The sequence below is a fragment of the Artibeus jamaicensis genome, unplaced genomic scaffold (genome assembly GCF_021234435.1).
Source record: "Artibeus jamaicensis isolate MK-2021 breed Jamaican fruit bat unplaced genomic scaffold, CSHL_Jam_final contig_233, whole genome shotgun sequence".
Taxonomy (NCBI): domain Eukaryota; kingdom Metazoa; phylum Chordata; class Mammalia; order Chiroptera; family Phyllostomidae; genus Artibeus; species Artibeus jamaicensis.
The window spans coordinates 21,437,976-21,454,160 of NW_026521486.1; the positions used below are offsets into that span (position 1 = coordinate 21,437,976).

Consider the following 16,185-nt stretch of genomic DNA (forward strand, 5'->3'; position numbering starts at 1 on the left):
CCCTCAGAGCCAGAAGGCCACCTCATGTCCTCCCAAGTCAGCCTTGCTTTCAAAAACTGCGGATAACATATGTTCCAAACTGGACCTCTAGGGAGGCCAGACATGTAGTTAGAGCCTCTACTATACCCGTCTTTGGACCAAAAATCATCTCTAATCTAGTCTCCTATGTCTCAAATACCAAGATTTGGTCAGTTAACAACAATGAATGTGAGTCTCTTCCAAGTATAAGTTACTGGTGGTCCATTTTCATAATACCTTTGGCAATAGTCTCCCTCTATATGCCCAAGATAACCACAGTCTGGCCCATCTCCACCGGTACCTGTGGTTGAGAATTCGGTGGATCATCATCCACTCAGGCTTTATCCCATAGCGATAGAAGCGTTCCTCCATCTCTGCAAATTTAGGGTCCTTGTTCTTCCGCTTTCGGCTCTTCTCTTCATCACCACCAAAGTCCCCAGAAGGTGGCTCATCCATATCATTCTTCCGCTGATAGTTTCGGAACATCACCTGACAGTGCAGTTCCAGCTGCAAGCAGAAAGAGAAATAAGCCATCAAGGAGCTACAGTCACTCCCTCCACCTGTGAGACGGTGTTCTCACTACCCTCTTTGTTGTAACCCTCACACCTCTCGCCTATCCAGGTTTACCTGCAGTTCAGACACCCAGGAGCAGTGCCAGTAAGACATGCCTTGCCATTTCACAAAGAACTGCCGCTCTGGCCGCCCCTCCAAGGGCTTGGGAGAGGGAGTATTGGGATCAGCATCTGGAGGCCGGGGCACCGGTGTGGGAGATGGTGGCTGACCCCACTTCCAGATTAGGATCTTCTGGACCTTGCCCTTAAGAGCTGGACACTGAGAGAAAAAGAAATAATCCAACACCAAATTTTACCATGGAGCGGAAATCGTATAGCCCCCACAGCCTCAACCTCACCCAAGAATTATTAAAATCTCACTGCAAGAGCAAGCTAATCCCACAACCCTTGTAGGGAAAGAATAATAGAATTCCCTCTCCATTTCTGGACTTCATCCAGGACTTGTGTGACACGACCACTGCTATCTGCTTAACAGAGCTAACAGCTAGACTTCAACAATAACCCAGAATAGCCTTGACTGGGTAGCTCAGTTGGTTAGAGCGTCATCTCAATACTCCAAGGTTGCGGGTTCAATCCCAGGTCAGGGCACATACAAAAAGCAACCTATGAATGCATAATAGTAAGTGTAACAACAAATCGATGTCTGTCAGTTTGTCTCTCTCACTTACCAATTAAAAAAAAATAACCCACAACAAGAAATTACAGAAAATTTCCAGACCTAGAACCCAGAATCTCTCTCTTATGCAATATAAAGCAGTAAGTGGCCCTTTTACACCATTCTAAACTAGCTAGACCCCAAGTCTGGGTGGCAAGACAGGGATGGATATTGTGGACTAGAACACTGCTCCATCGCCCCCAAGAGAGCTGGCAAAGCATCAACTCCTCTTTGAAATCAGTCATACATTTTCCCAGGACAAAGATATCCCAAGATTATATGAAGAAGGAAAATGCCTGTCTCAGGGCTAAGAGGTATACAGTTCTCCAAACCCTTCCCACACCCCCCACCCTGGCTGGAGTCACTCACCGTACAACGGGGACAGAGCCACTCGCCATTGGGGATCTCTGGAAGTGGGGGGTTCAGGCAGTGGATATGGTAAGAAGAAGGACAAGTGTCACAGCAGAGCAGCTCCCCACCATCCTTGCAGACCCGACAGAATTCCATATGGTGGTCATCTTCCTCTTCGGGGTCTCCCCCAACCTCTTCCAAGACCTCCTCACCCTCAGAATTGTCTTCTTTGGCCTCCCACTGAATGCCTTCCTTCTCCTGCAGTAAAGAAACAGTCAGATTATTACCACCCCCCACCCCAAGGCTGAACCACACTCATGTTTCTATTGAAGGCTTCCCAAAGCCCACACCAGCAACACCACCATTATTCCCACCCAGGCCCAAAAGACCTTTATCATCCCGCCCTTCCTCTCAAGGGTCCCAAAGGGGCCACGGTGGCCAGGTACTCACACAGTGTGGGCAGCTCCACTTGCCCTCAGGAGCCTTCTCCATATCTGGATCCAGGCAGACCATGTGGTAAGCTCGGGGACAGGTATCACACAGGATGATCTCACCGCCTTGCTGGCACACCTCGCAATAGTCCTGGTGGTCTGTCTCATAACCATCCATAGCAGTCACCTCCTCCTCGCCTGGGCAAGGAAGAGGGAAAGCCCAATTATTAGAAAAAAACTACCTCCCCCCACCCCTACCCTAAAATAACCTGGCCCCTACCTCCTTAGGGAGATTATTCCCCAGTCATTCCTATCCCACCCAATTACATATAGATTCAGAAAAGAAACACACCTTTCTTCTTCTTTTTAGTGGTTCGAAGTTTCTTGCGGCTGCGACTACTACGACTGGTGGAACCATCAGAAACAGAATAGCTATTGATACTGGCATCATCGAAGTCAGATTCTACATCTAAGTCATCATCCTCACTCTGGAAGAATGAAAAGGAGTAAGGTTAGAGATTCAAGCCAAGGGGAAAGAGAATGGTAGAGAAGGAATCCCTCTCTTACTGGGAGTCCTGGTATTCCAAAAAGGATTGTTGTACATGGAGCCTAGTCATGTATTCTGTGGCCAATCTCCCCACGTACTATGCATCTACCGCATAGGCTAGATAGATCCTGAAATGAGGTAACATCCTCTCTATCAGATATCACACCCTCACCAAAGGGATGGGCTGGGCTCTCACCGAGGATCTCTTACGCTTAGAACCAAAACCTCCCAGCTTGATTTTCAAGGGAGCCACTTTCTTGGGTTTAGGCTTCTTGGCATCAGGTATACGAGGGCTGCCCTTGGGCTTCCTCCGAGCATTGGGACCTAAATTCAGGACAGAGCAAGCAAGTTAGACCATATAAACCAAACACATATCACTGGGTAGAAAATGGGGCAAAACTTTATACCACCTAGATGGCCAAAAAGTTCATTTGGTTTTAAAGTATAAAGAAAAGACACGTTTTTCATTTTCACTGATAATTTTATTGAACAACATATTCACCGTTTTGTTCCACTACCTTCTGCCATCTTTCAGGCAACTTCATAATTCCATCTTCCCAAAACTTTTTATCTTTTTGAGCAAAGAACTGTTCCAGGTGCCTTTCGCAGTCTTCCAGGGAATTGAAATTTTTTCCACCGAGAGAATTTTGTAAAGACTGAAACAAATGGAAACCTGAAGGTGCCAATGTCTGATGAATACAGTGGAGGCATCGGAACTTCCCAGCCAAGCTGTAACCAGTTTTTTTCCGGTCATCGAAGAAACATGCTGTCTTGCGTTATCCTGATGGAAGATTATGTGTTTTCTGTTGACTAATTCTGGACACTTTTTGTTGAGTGCTGCTTTCAGCTGGTCTAACTGGGAGCAGTACTTGGAATTAATCATTTGGTGTTCTGGAAGGAGTTCATAATAGAGGACTCCCTTCCAATCCCACCATATACACATCACCTTCTCTGGGTGAAGACTGGTCTTTGGTGTGGTTGGTGGTGGTTCATTTCGCTTGCCCCACGATTTCTTCTGTTCCACATTATTGTAAAGTATCCATTTTTCACTGCCCGTCACAATTTGTTCTAAAAATGGAACATTTTTGTTATGTTTAAGTAGAGAATCACATGCGGAAATAGGGTCAAGGTTTTTTTGCTCAATTTATGTGTAACTCAAATATCAAACATGTAACATAACCAAGCTGGTGAAAATGATCTCGAGGCTTGATTTGGATATTTTGAGTATGTCGGGTATCTCCCGCGTGGTATAAGGTTGATTGTTCTCAATTAATGTCTCGATTTGATCACCAGCAACTTCAACTGGTCTACCATTTCGTGGATCATCGTCCAGTGAGAAATCTCCAGCACGGAACTTCACAAACCACTTCTGACACGTTCGATCAGTCACAGCACCTTCTCCATAAACTGCACAAATCATTTTGCATTTCAGTTGTGTTTTTACCTTTCTTTAAATAACAAAGCATAATATCCCCAAAATGTTGCTTATTTTCTTCCATCTTCAATATTATAATGGTAGCACAAAAATTCACCAATTTTGATAAGATTTTTTTTAATGTGCATTGATGCAACAGCTATCACAATACAATCTAACAAAATTGTTTCAAATGAAGTTAAAGACAACTAAGTGTTACTAGAGCCACCTTACAGGGAAACCAAACGAACTTTTTGGCCAACTCAATAATGAAAAATTTCTCCACCAAAGCTGGCTTCCCCATGATCAACTTCCCAAATTTCCCTCCTAAATCTAATACTCATTTCTCCCTCCTACCTTCTATCTTCAGGCTGACAGAACAGCATTTCCATGCTTTGTCTGTCTTCATCATCCTAAGCCCATACTAGTGACCCGTCTCATCAAGGCCCACTTTACCTTTGCCCTCCTTCGTCTTTGCCTTTCGGATAGGAACCTCCACAGGGGGAGGAGGTGGTGCAACTTCAGTGGCTGTCACCATGCTCTCCACCACAGCCACTGCTGCTGCTGCTGCTGCTGCCACTGAAGCTCCAGAACTGCCTTTGAAGGGGTTGTTGGTACTGAACTCCCGCCACTTTGCGCCCAAAACCATCATCATCTTGGAGACAGCAATCTTGGGGTTTTTGGCGGCAATGAGGGGTCTGGTGGGGAAATGGATGAGAACAGAAACAAGGAGAAAGTTTAAGAATAAGAGAGGGAAAGAGAAGTGAGAAGAGATTATAAATGCCCTCTCCTCCCCTTGCCCTCAAGACCTGCCTATTTACCGGACAAACTGGCTAAAGGCCTTGTAGTTGGTGAGGGTGCGATAATCCTCCTCTGAGAACACATGGTCAATGTCTTCCATGCCCCAGTCTTCCAGAAGCTGAGCAGATGATTTAGGCTCCTGCAGAGAGAGCAAGGTCGAAGACCTGACTCCTAATGCCTACACCGGCTAAAGGAACTGAGCTGTAACCAAGGCTTACAAGATCCAAGCAAGAGAGCTAAGCTAAAAGGAAATCTTCAGAAATAGGTAGGGAGAAAATGTTCTAATGGGCAGCAGAGTGTCCAGGAAACAAAGAACAGATGTTAACAAACACTAATGAATGGAGAATGGAGATCTAGATACCTTTGAATCATCATCCTCCTCCTCCTCCTCCTCTTCCTCCTTCCGCTTGGATTTGTTCTTCTTTTCTTTCTTAGGTCCAAGCTTCTTTTTCTTCTTCTTGCCAGGGGTATAGTCGCTACCCTCACTGTCTGAGCGCAGAGCCACCTCTTCTTCTTCTTCCACAAACTCTGGCCCCTCCCCAGAGCTGTCCCCCAGCTGCCGGCATAAGAGCACACGCTGGAGCAGGGAAGGGGGGGAGAGGGAGACAGACACACACATGCTACACACATGCTGACCTCAGGACAGCCCTAAGGCTTGTCCCCAGGACCTGGCCCAGCACTCCAGAGAAAGAAACAGACGCCCCCAGCCCTTCTACCCTTTTCAGAGCTCCTCCCTGCTTCCTCTTGCTCCTCACAGCATCCAGTCACTAGCTCACCTCCTTTTTTTGGCGCTTGCTCTTAGGGATTTTAGGGTCCCGAGGTTTCTTAGGTTTTTTCTTTTTCTTCAGCTTTGGAGTCTCTGTTTCTGACAAATCCTCTTCTGGGTCATCCTCGTTTTCTACATATAATTTGGCAAAGACAGGAAAGCAGGGAAAAGATCAATAGCAAAAGGTTAGAGCCTAATCTAGAGGCTTTAGACATTATTCTCCCACCTCTTGTCCCAGATTCCACTGAGGAGACTGCTATACTCTCCACAGAAGGAAGCTGAGACTCAGGACAAAATCGGACAATGAGAGAGCTGTATAGATCCAAATTAGGCATGCCAGGCTAGCCCAGACCCACCTCGGGCAGCTGTCCAGACCCCTGCCTCCTCTCCCTCACTCCTAACAGGAATCTTCTCCATGCTCATCTCCAATGAGCTAAATCAAGCTGCTTTTAGTTAACAAAGTAATAGAAGTAAGTCTAGTCTTCCTAGAACTGGCTACCAAGTAGACTATAAATCAGGGAACGAGAATGAAAGATCCTATCCAGATGACAAAAACTACAGTACACACCTCACCATAGTCCCCAAAGAATATCAGTTCAGGGATCCCAGAAACCACACCTTTCACCCACCCTTTTAGGTCATTCCAGCTCAAAACAACCAGAACCTCCAAGTCCCAGGTTCTGTTGCTAGTCCAATCCCAAACATAATTTCCTTTTTCTTTCTCCAGCTCTACTGTTCCTCCCCAGCTTCTCCTAGGTCAGTAGCCTCTTTTCCCCAGGGGCCCAAATCAGCCCAGCTGTCACATCTCCTCCACCCCCCCATCCTCCTTCCATCTGGCTCCACCTCCTCCCCTGGCTGGGAGCACACACAAAGCCTGGGGTAATGCTGAGCGCTCCTGGGCAGGGATAGGTGGGAAGGGGCACAGAGGGGGAGGAGAAGGCCAGGAGGCAGCTTCCTTTGTAACAGACATTCACACCAGCACACCAGCTCCCTCCTCCCTCCTCTTTCTCCTTCTTCCCAAGCCACCCCCGCCCAAGGAGGGGGGTAGTGGAGAAGGGAGTGGAGAGGAGGGAGTGCCTCACCCGCTGAGGAGAGGGAAAATGGCTCCTGACCGCAGAAGCCAGCCCAGGGCACCCAGCTGCCAACATAGGACAGACAGGAAGTGGCAGGGGAGGGGGTGGGGGGTTGAGAGAGGTAGCTGGGGAAAGGCTACCTTTACAGAAGACTTCCCAAATTATTACCTGGTCCCAGTTCCAAATGTCACCTCTCCTAAGACCTCCTCAGGGATGACACAGTTCTCAAGAGGGCACCCTGACATCCAAGGCAAGGAAACCCAAGACAAACATGAATGCAATACTATCAGAAGGGACTGCTTTACTCCTTCAGTCATAATCATTTTGTCAATCACCAGAACTAAGATTTTAACAAACGTTCAGTGGAACTGTGGTCAGAGCATACAACCTTCTCAAATTTGATACCCAAATGATTTACCATGAGGAATGGGAGCCCACAAAATGTCTCTGAAACTCTGTTTCCTCATCATCCCCACCCAGAGTCCAGGCCACAGAGTGTAAGCCACCTCTTGCCACCTATCCAACATTTGGGAGTCATGTCCATACTAAGAAAAAGGAGTAGCGCCTCAACAGTAGTGGACAATAATGTTTCCTTCGACCCTACACATGCTCTTAGCTCCTGATCCCCACAACCAGCCCTAAAATGCCTCTGGTTCCGCCCTTCCTGAGCAAGGCAGATACTAGGGAACATGAGACACCAGGCTGGACAAAGCACTATCAGCCTCCCCCTGCCTCCACTCAGCCCAGATCAGGCCAGGCGCAAGAAAGCCCCTCCCATTCCCTTGGGAATGGAACACCAGTCTGGATCTCACCAGAAAAAAAAAAAAATTTTTTCTTTAAGGGCTTCTTCCCAGCAATCCCTAGGTCCCTATGCCCCCAGCTCCCCAGCCCCTTATCTTCTACCCCCATGCCAATCTCTGAGGTCGTCTTCTTCACAACCTCCATAAATGCTGGAGCTGGAGACAAGGACAAACCCATGAAGGCAGAGAAGATACCCTCCCATCTACCTAAGACCCCCCCCAAACCTCTCAGGCAGATAAGGTACTGACATGGCAAACAGCAAACTGGCTGAGACATAGAGGAACGGGGATTTGGGAACGGGGCAAGAATAAGATATGGCAAGTGGGGAAACTGGGTCACGCTACAGCTTGGGGCAGAGCTCACCTGGGGAGCCTGCACAGCTTCCAACAGACATGGGGACAGCCTCACACTGAGCGAGGGGCCAGAGGGAAGCTAAGATGTGCAACCAACATTGGCTGGATGGCACTACCACTTCTCATGCCCCTCACAGAAAGGACAGGATCACATTATCACCACTACCACCCCACCTCCCACCCTGGGCAACAACGAAGAGACTCAAGCCTAAGTTCCTTATCCCAACAGCTGAAGACTCAGTAAAAAGATTGCCCTAAATGGCCTCAGGTTGAATTGAAGTCTTCCAACTTAGAAAACGCCAAATGTGGAAACAACTCTCTCCCACCACCTCAACTTGCCACTAGAGCTGAGGAGAAAGAAGGCAGAACTGAAAGATGTTCCCGTGGGCAACAGAAACAGGACCGGTAGGGTCCAAAATGAAAAGAAAAATATAAGTGGAGAGACTGAAAAAATGACATGCAGAAAAAAATATAACTAAAAAAAGGTCAAGGAACAAGATGACTTAGGTGGGGGCTCTGAAGGAGAGGCAGGCAGGAGAGACTTCTGCTTAGAAGCATGACATCAATCACTTGGGGGTAGACAAGGGTTACTCCAATAAAGCAGGGTAATTATAACCATACAGGTTTGGCCAGTTCAAGGAGCCACCCCAAAACACAGTGCAAACCCCAACACACCTACACAAACACTTCACACCATCAGCCCAAACCCAAGGCTATCTGCACAGGAGCAGAAACCTTTAAAAAAAAAGCCAGGATTATGTCCGTTTGCCTGGGAAGGAGGGGTGGCCAGGGTGTCATCTCCCTTCTTTCACACCTCTTAGTAGGAATATTCGGACTATAATATTCTACCCCTAGCCTCCACCATTCCCCAGCTCAAAACAGTCCAGCCATCTGCCTGGCTAAAAGCACTCCAGATTCCAGCTAAGCAAGGAGCGCAATTCAAACTTCACACAATTTGCAGCAGCACAGAAAACCAGTTACCGATCAAAAGCTAAAAATAATTAGAGAGTAACCAGCACTCCCTCTTTCCTTTCCACAGAAGCAACCACGGGTTCCTAACTACCATACATGCCCAGCTGGTCTCATCAAAAGTCAATCTTCAACCCCCTCCTCCTACCACCACCACCACTCGGCCTCCAGGGGTCCCAGCTACCTGCATTCCTCCAAAGACCCACACAAGGTAATGCCTGCCAGCCCAGAGAGCTCCCTCAACTGGAAACTGCATAACATTCCTGAAGGCAGTGCAGCAAGCTTGCCATCTCTGTCCAGGAGCCCAGGAGGCACATGGCTTCCACCCCATTCCCACAAGAGCTTCGGAAAAGGGAACCACTCCCTTCGGATGCCCTCTACCTCCGACTCTGCAGAGAGAAACTAAGCCCGGTCTCACCGGAATCACTAGGGAGGGCCCAAATGCCTCCTTCCTGCCCTGGGCCCTTGGGGAAGATGTTACCTGGGTGGGGTGGGGGCAGGCTGTTGTTCAAAAGTGCATCCATATCCTCCTCCTCGCTGCCCGCTGAGCAGAGGGACGGGGAGCCCAGGCCCGACGCCATCCCCTTCCGCTCCCGGCCAGGGAATTGGCCCAGCTGCTCCTGCCTGCGGCCTGGGGCCCTCTACACTGGCCCGAGTCACTGTGCGGGGGAGGGGGGGGGAGAGAGAACAGTCAGTGACGTGCACTGTCCCCCTCCCCCACCCCACCCGCTCTTTCCGCCCACCACCACCACCGGCCCCCCCCCCACCCCAGCCACCCTAGCGGGGCACCCGAACCACTCAGGCTGAACTTAGTTCCCCACTCCTCAGGGGCAGCCCGGAAGCCGGCTCCCCCACTGGAGTCCCCCAGATGAGAGGCAGCGATGCCCCCGAGGGTGGACTGATGCAGGCGCGGAGAGGGAAGCTGGGCTGCACCGAGTGGGGTGTGACGGGGGGAGGAGGGTCCGAGTGGCCGCAGCGCGGGGGGGCCGAGGGAGGCGGCTGGCGGCGAAGCGCTCGGGGACACAAGGTCACTTGGGGGTGGGGGGGCGCCTCCCTGCGCCTGGGGAGGGGCCAGTCCCTAGTCAGGGCAGCTCTCCAAAGGCTGTCCTCTGGGACAACTCAGGTTCTCCTGAGAAGCTGCGGGGGACAAGGGGGCGTGGAGGCTCGGGAGCTCTGGGGGGGCTGCACGCAGGAACTTGGGGGCCAGAGGGCTCCCACCGGGCAGGGGGTCGGGCCACGTGTCCCGGGGGGCAAGTGAGCAGAGGGCCACGGGGCGGGCGCCGGGCATTGTGGGAGACCAAGCCCCAGGTGGGAGTCTCAGGGGAGCTAGACTCCGGCCGGGTTAGGGCGGGGGGGGGTAGGGGGGTGGCGCCCTGCAGGGAACGGAGAGGAAGGGTCGGCTCCTCCGGGTAAGGGGCGGTCCGCGGGTCTGGGGAACCCTGAGGAACCAGCGGGTGGTAGGATGACCCTCGGGGCTGGCTCGGCTGAAAGGTGCGTCTCTTTGGGAACCCCGCGCTCTCCTCACCCCGGAGCCGCCGCAGGTCTCGCAGGGTCCGGCCGGTGTCACTGCCGCTCCGGCTCCTCCTCGCCGCGGCCGAAGGGGGGAAAATGGCTCCTGCTCCGGCGTCGCCTCTTAAAGGGCCCGAAACACCGGCCGGGAAATCCCACCGCACAGGCCCCGCCCCCCCACGGACAGCCCATAATAACCTCAACCAACTCCAACCCCCCCTCCACTACCGCCACCCTCCTCCCTAGGTCTCCCGGGCAACCCCCGCCCCCTCGTCGCTCAGGCAACAATTGGCCACGCCCCCTTCGAGCGCGCGCGCCTGTCACCCGGGCAACCACCCACCTCCTGACCATCCCATAATACACTCGGACACCCCTACCACCACCATCACCAACACAACACACACGTATACACACACGCTCCATACACACATATCCAGGGCTTTTGACATCTAATGTTGCAGACCTTTTGCAACTAACCCTTCCCCCCCAGACATCCCATAATAGCCATTCTTTGCCAACTTCTTCACTGTTGGCCTTAATGCTAACATCCCATAATAATTCGTCACCTTTCCCTCCTCATGGCCATCCCATAATAAGCACCCCGCCCAGCACTTCAGCCTCACATCCCATAATACTCATCCCCAGCCCCCACAGACATCCCATAATAACCACACTTCATCCACCCCCAGTTTGATATCCCATAATAGTCAGAAACTCTCCCCCCCACACACACTACAACAACGGACACTTCGGCCTCCTCCCACACGAATCCTGTAATAATCACTCTCCCACTTTCTATACTGACATCCCATAATAACCAACCCCTTGGAACTGCCCTCATCCCCTGCAGGCCAGGGTCTAGATCCTCACACCTCCACCTTCAACCTTACACACTTGCTTCAGCTCCATAGCCCATAATAATCACCCCTATCCTGTCATAGATATCCCATAATGGTCAGCAGCCCTACCGTCACCCTGCAGATGGACATCAAATCTCCTTTAACACTGGAAATATATCCACTCCCCCACCACAACACATAATTGCAAGGAGCCCATGGTCAATCAAACATACCATAATATTCCCATCACAACCCATGATGCATCACATCCCATAATGCTTCATCTCCACTTCACCACCCCTATACTTTTCCATCCAGCATCCCATAATATTCATATTCATACCTCCCCCATCTCCAGATGCTGTCAGTGTATTCTAACACTTAGAGCAGCCAGAGTAAAGTAGGCTACCCACATCGCCCTGTCCCCACCCCAACTCATACACACTTCATCCCTTTCTGGGCCAAAGCAATACCCTGGCATAAAGCCTCTTGATGTCTAGGCCAGAACCTAGCTTCTTCCCTCATCCTATCATTTCTAGACACTCAGAAACTTAGAGTCAACCCAGGGCTCCACCCCAGGCCACCATAGTCCGGATTATCTCCAGACACTTATCTGTAAATCTTAAATTTTAAGTAAGACCAACCAAATACCGTGCTGGCCAGATAAGCTATTTACATAAAGTTTAATCCACCCCCTCCCCCACCCCAGCCAGCATCCCACAATAAGTACAAATTTCCATCTAAAGACTATTTCTCAACATTCCAGCAGTACTCTCCCCACCCTAACTCACCTTCCCAGTCCAGGTGTTCTATTCATCAACACTTGGGCCACTTCCATGGATGAACATCCATCCCATCATGAGGTGAACTGGGGATCCTGCTACATATACATCAAGAGCCTAGACCTAACTCTTCCTCTACTCACTACTACCAGTTCATTTAACAGATGTTAACAGAGTACCTAGCAAGGCAGAGATCTGGGAACCATGGGAAATGCAAGGACCATAGGTACCTCCTTCCAAGCATACACAAACAAATAAACTACGAGACCAGAAAGAATATCAGGTATCAAGGGAGAACAATTGAGTGCTAGTTCCCAATTTCCTGTTACAGGGAATAAAACAAATCTCAACTGGCCTCAGGAGAGATCACATCTCAGTAGAGGTCCTCGGTGGTCATCCTAGAGGTTAGACGGTATTCCCAAATGGATTGATGTCAAGGTAATCTCTCTGTTCCCTACCTACTAAGGGATTTTGATTGAAAAGCAATGTTCACCCATGCAGCATTTCTAAAACTAAAATTCTATAATATCATCGTATGCTTCCTTCTTGAGTGACTCATCAACATGCCAGGATTGTTATCCTCACCTTTGAACACCAGGTTCTGCTCACCCTCAGTGTCTCCTATTTTTCAGCCTCTTTCTCATTTTGTATCCTGAAGTTTTATAATATTTCCAAGTGCCCCATGCGCACCTCATTGAGGCCCCATTTTCCACCAACCAAAAAACCCTTTGTTGTATAATATTCACCGTCTTCCCCTCGACATGCACAAGCCAACACTCCAGGATGCCTTCTTCATTCCATTATAGTCACAAGATAGTCTCTCGACATATCCGCACCCTCCCCTAGTTGTGCCTTACCCTGCAGCCTCCTTGGGGACCCGGGCTGAGAAAGCTGGAGAGCCCAATCCTAAAATCCTTTGGACCTCGGAGAACCTGAGCCCATAAAGCTGTCACTTTTTTCCTTTTCCTGACCCCTAGAGAACCAGGGCCTGAGTGAAAACCATTGTCCTAGCACTGTCACCTTGCTGCCCTCCAACCCCAACCCCAAGCCAGAAGTAATGTCTTCATCTGTTCTCTTGTGCATTTTTCACACAAGTCCAAGACCTATGGCAGTGGGGAAAGTCGAAGAGAAACCGGAACTTTTCCCTAGGAGAAGCCCCTCCTGACCAGAAGTGGGTGGGATGAACCTCTTACCATCTCTGCATTGCCCTTCTGATCTCACTTCCCTAGAGAAAGAGCCTGAGCCAACGACTCGCCTCTCCTCTGGGAGCCATAGGAATGGAGAACTGGCAAGGAGAAGAGTTCAGAAGACACAAGACTTGCTTCTGGAACTCACCATCCCTTTGCTTCTAAGCAGAGTATCGGTGACACCGATAAGTCTTTCCACTGGCTCCTACCCGACTTAACTCCCTGGTCCACCTTTTTGCCACATCCATTGTGACATGCAGGCTGTTTTCCCCATTCCACAAGGCTGCCATGGTCTTCCTCATTAAATCCTCTTAACTTCAAGATTGGGCCCCATTCATTTGTGCAAACCTTCCCCCATGCTTATTCTGAGTACTAAGGAGGAGCCTTGTGCTTCTCACCTGGGGGAAATGAGGCAGTTTTTTTAAAGATATCATAGTGTGGTCATACCTCCTTTCAAGAAGTTTCTCCTTCCTATATAGAGCTAACAGACACCTACTGTGTTCTCCTCTCTTCCCATTTCTCCAGGGGATCTAGTCTGCCTCTGGGCCTCACATTCCCTTCCATAAATCTCCATCTGCCCCTTTTCTTCTACATACCACATTAGTACAATGATTGCTAATATAAACCAAGAGAGTTTTATAACTGAGTGGTCACAGCCTCCTGCTTGTGATGACAAACACTGGTACCTTTTGTGCAGGTTCCCATCTCTGCAGGTTCTACCCATGTACCCTCTTGCTCCTCCGCCTTCCCACCTCTAGGTGAAAGTTCCAGTGAGGGTTAGGATGTGTATGTGTTCTACATTGCTTTTGTGGTCTTTGTGCATCTATGCTCCACCTCCCTACCCTGGCTCCAAGCTACCCTCCCAGATAAATTATAAATAAACCACTAGCATGATTGGCCCATTGGGACTAAGGGGTGGGATAATCTCCTGATTAATGCATCCAGGGGGACAGCCTCTCTAGCCAGTTACCTTAGAGTTCTTTTTCCATCCGTGGTACAGAAGAACCTCGAATAACACTCAAGAGTGATTGTCCGTGGAGTTTTGGGCACATGCTGTGTACATAGTTCCTCCTTCTACATCTCTGCTCTGGGTGAGCCCTAGAAACTCTCTCTGCTTATAAGAGATCTAAGGGACCAGTGCTCTCCTCCTCTGTCGGAAAAAAGGATTTGGGAAGACACCATAAGGAAGAAAAGCCACAGTGACAGTGCATTCTGATGGCTAGACAGGATGCCAGTCCTGCAGGTTTGGGGGTGGGGAGTGAGGGGTGGGAGGAGTGATGGGCTAGGCACTTGCCCTTCAGGACCCAACCCAGCCTCTATTCCCCGGATGTGACTGCAAGGTGGCATCACCCCCCTACCTCGGCTATGGTTCCAAGGCTCAAATCCAGGAAGGCAAAGACAGAGAGGAGTACTTGGGTGCAGTGGTCACCCAGGAGCACTGCTCCCTTTGGTGTGCCATACAGTTGGAACCCAGGCATTTTCACTGCCAGGGCAGCACTTGCAGGCCCAGGACTCAGTAACCTTGCAGCTCACAAGCTGCGTGAGCTACAAGGACCCAGGTGTCCAGGATTCAGAGTTGGTTAGCTCTTGTCTGCCCCAGGGGCCCCTTCAAACAGCTGTCACCAAAGAACCTCTCCAGCCAGTTACTCTTGCCAGGCCTCAGGTCTGGCTCCACAGCTCATCCACCCTCCCCAGCTCCTGCCCTCTTCCTTCCCTTTCCCCTCCCCCTCTCTCCAGAGCTTCACCTACCCAGGACAGCCCCACCCAGCTGTGCAGGACACATCCCATAATAATCCTTCTCCTTGCTAGCCCCCCCCCAAAAAAGAGAGGCGGCCATCCCATAATACCCACCCACAAAAGACATTCCGCGGTGACCGCCCCCTCCTTGCAGAGCTGCTGGGAGCAGCCATCCCATAATAGCTGGCCGCCTGTTTTACTGGTTAAGGCTGTGGAGGGAGCAGAAGAGGAAATAGAGGGTAGGGGGGAGAGGAGGGGGACCTAGGGCCCCCATTTTGGGGAACGGAGGGAGAAGGGGAAGGAGAGTGGTCCAAGGAAGTAAGAAGACACGGGGACCCCCTTGGAGGTGGAAGGTGTGGTCCACTAGCCACCACAACCCTGCTTTGGGGCTTTCTCCCCATCCCTAGTTGCTGCCTTTTCCCCTGAGGTCCCCAGAGGTGGCTGCTGGTTAGGGGAGGTGTCTAGGATGGGTTGAGGTGCCTAAAGTGTGTGTGTGGGGGGTGGATTTCAGGTGTTCCTCTTGGGTCGTTTGAGAGAGAAGGCAGACCTTAGAGAGGATGGCAAGAGAGTAAGGGGTTGGGGGGTGGAGAAGAGCTTCTCAGGCCCTCCCCATTCTGCACCACCATCCCATAATAATCCCCCCAGGCCCACTCCCCCTCCCACACACAACATCCCATAATATCTTCTGGAGAAGCAGTCCCCGCAGTAGGTACAAAGAGCTATCCCATAATATGCTTCCCCACCCCCACTCTCCACCCCCCCAACTTGGCCCCCCCTCAGTCACATGCAGCCGGTGCCATCCCCCGCAGCTCCCCCCTCTGGCCACCGAAGGCCTTGCCAGCCCATAATACTCTTGCCTCTGGTCGCAGGAGGCCTCCAGCCCATAATATTCCCTTCCACCACCACCACCCCCTTCCCGCCCCGCACCCCTTCCTCCCGCCTCCAGTTGGAGCCGGGCCTCACCAGCCCATAATACTCCCCAGTCTCCTAAGGCTGTTCCAGCCCATAATACTCTCCCTGTCTCCTAAGGCCTCTCCATCCCATAATATTGCCAGACGCCTGACCTGTGGGCCAAACCCCAGCCCGTTCCACATATCGAGGCTGTGTCAGCGCCGCCAGTCTGCCTGCCTGTCCCTCCCTCCGCCCTCTTCGGCGCTCAGCCTCCCGGGCTCTCTCCCGCCCTCCTGCCCTGGGCCCCTCTCTGGGCCCCACCCTGTGCCTGCCAGGGCCCTGACTTCCCCTCCTGCCTCTTCTCTTGCCTTTCTCCTTTGCTTGATGCTTCATCCCCTGGCCCCTCTCCTCTCCCTTTCAGGCACTTTCCACCCACTCCTCTGTCAGTGGGTGGACTTGGGTCCAGTGGGGAGAGAGTGCCCCCAGAGG

General features: G+C 51.0%; 1 protein-coding gene across 8 annotated transcripts in view; it reads right to left on the bottom strand.

Annotated features, from left to right (window-relative positions):
• CHD4 (chromodomain helicase DNA binding protein 4) overlaps positions 1-10,398 on the bottom strand; it is a 28,886-nt gene extending 18,488 nt beyond the window's left edge. For 3 of the 8 annotated variants that reach the window (XM_037160810.2, XM_037160809.2, XM_037160808.2), the window contains exons 1-12: positions 10,277-10,397; positions 9,233-9,410; positions 5,566-5,687; positions 5,151-5,366; positions 4,810-4,928; positions 4,445-4,686; positions 2,771-2,898; positions 2,380-2,515; positions 2,047-2,225; positions 1,615-1,854; positions 646-849; positions 320-525 (exon numbers count right to left, since the gene is read on the bottom strand). In XM_037160810.2, the coding sequence (XP_037016705.2) occupies positions 320-525; positions 646-849; positions 1,615-1,854; positions 2,047-2,225; positions 2,380-2,515; positions 2,771-2,898; positions 4,445-4,686; positions 4,810-4,928; positions 5,151-5,366; positions 5,566-5,687; positions 9,233-9,332 (1,892 nt within the window). In that variant the 5' untranslated portion in view covers positions 9,333-9,410; positions 10,277-10,397. Of the gene's footprint in view, positions 1-319; positions 526-645; positions 850-1,614; positions 1,855-2,046; positions 2,226-2,379; positions 2,516-2,770; positions 2,899-4,444; positions 4,687-4,809; positions 4,929-5,150; positions 5,367-5,565; positions 5,688-9,232; positions 9,411-10,276 lie in introns of all 8 variants that reach the window. The other 5 variants (XM_037160811.2, XM_053661491.1, XM_037160814.2 and 2 more) reach the window with 3 other exon arrangements.
• Positions 10,399-16,185: the final 5,787 nt, after the last annotated feature.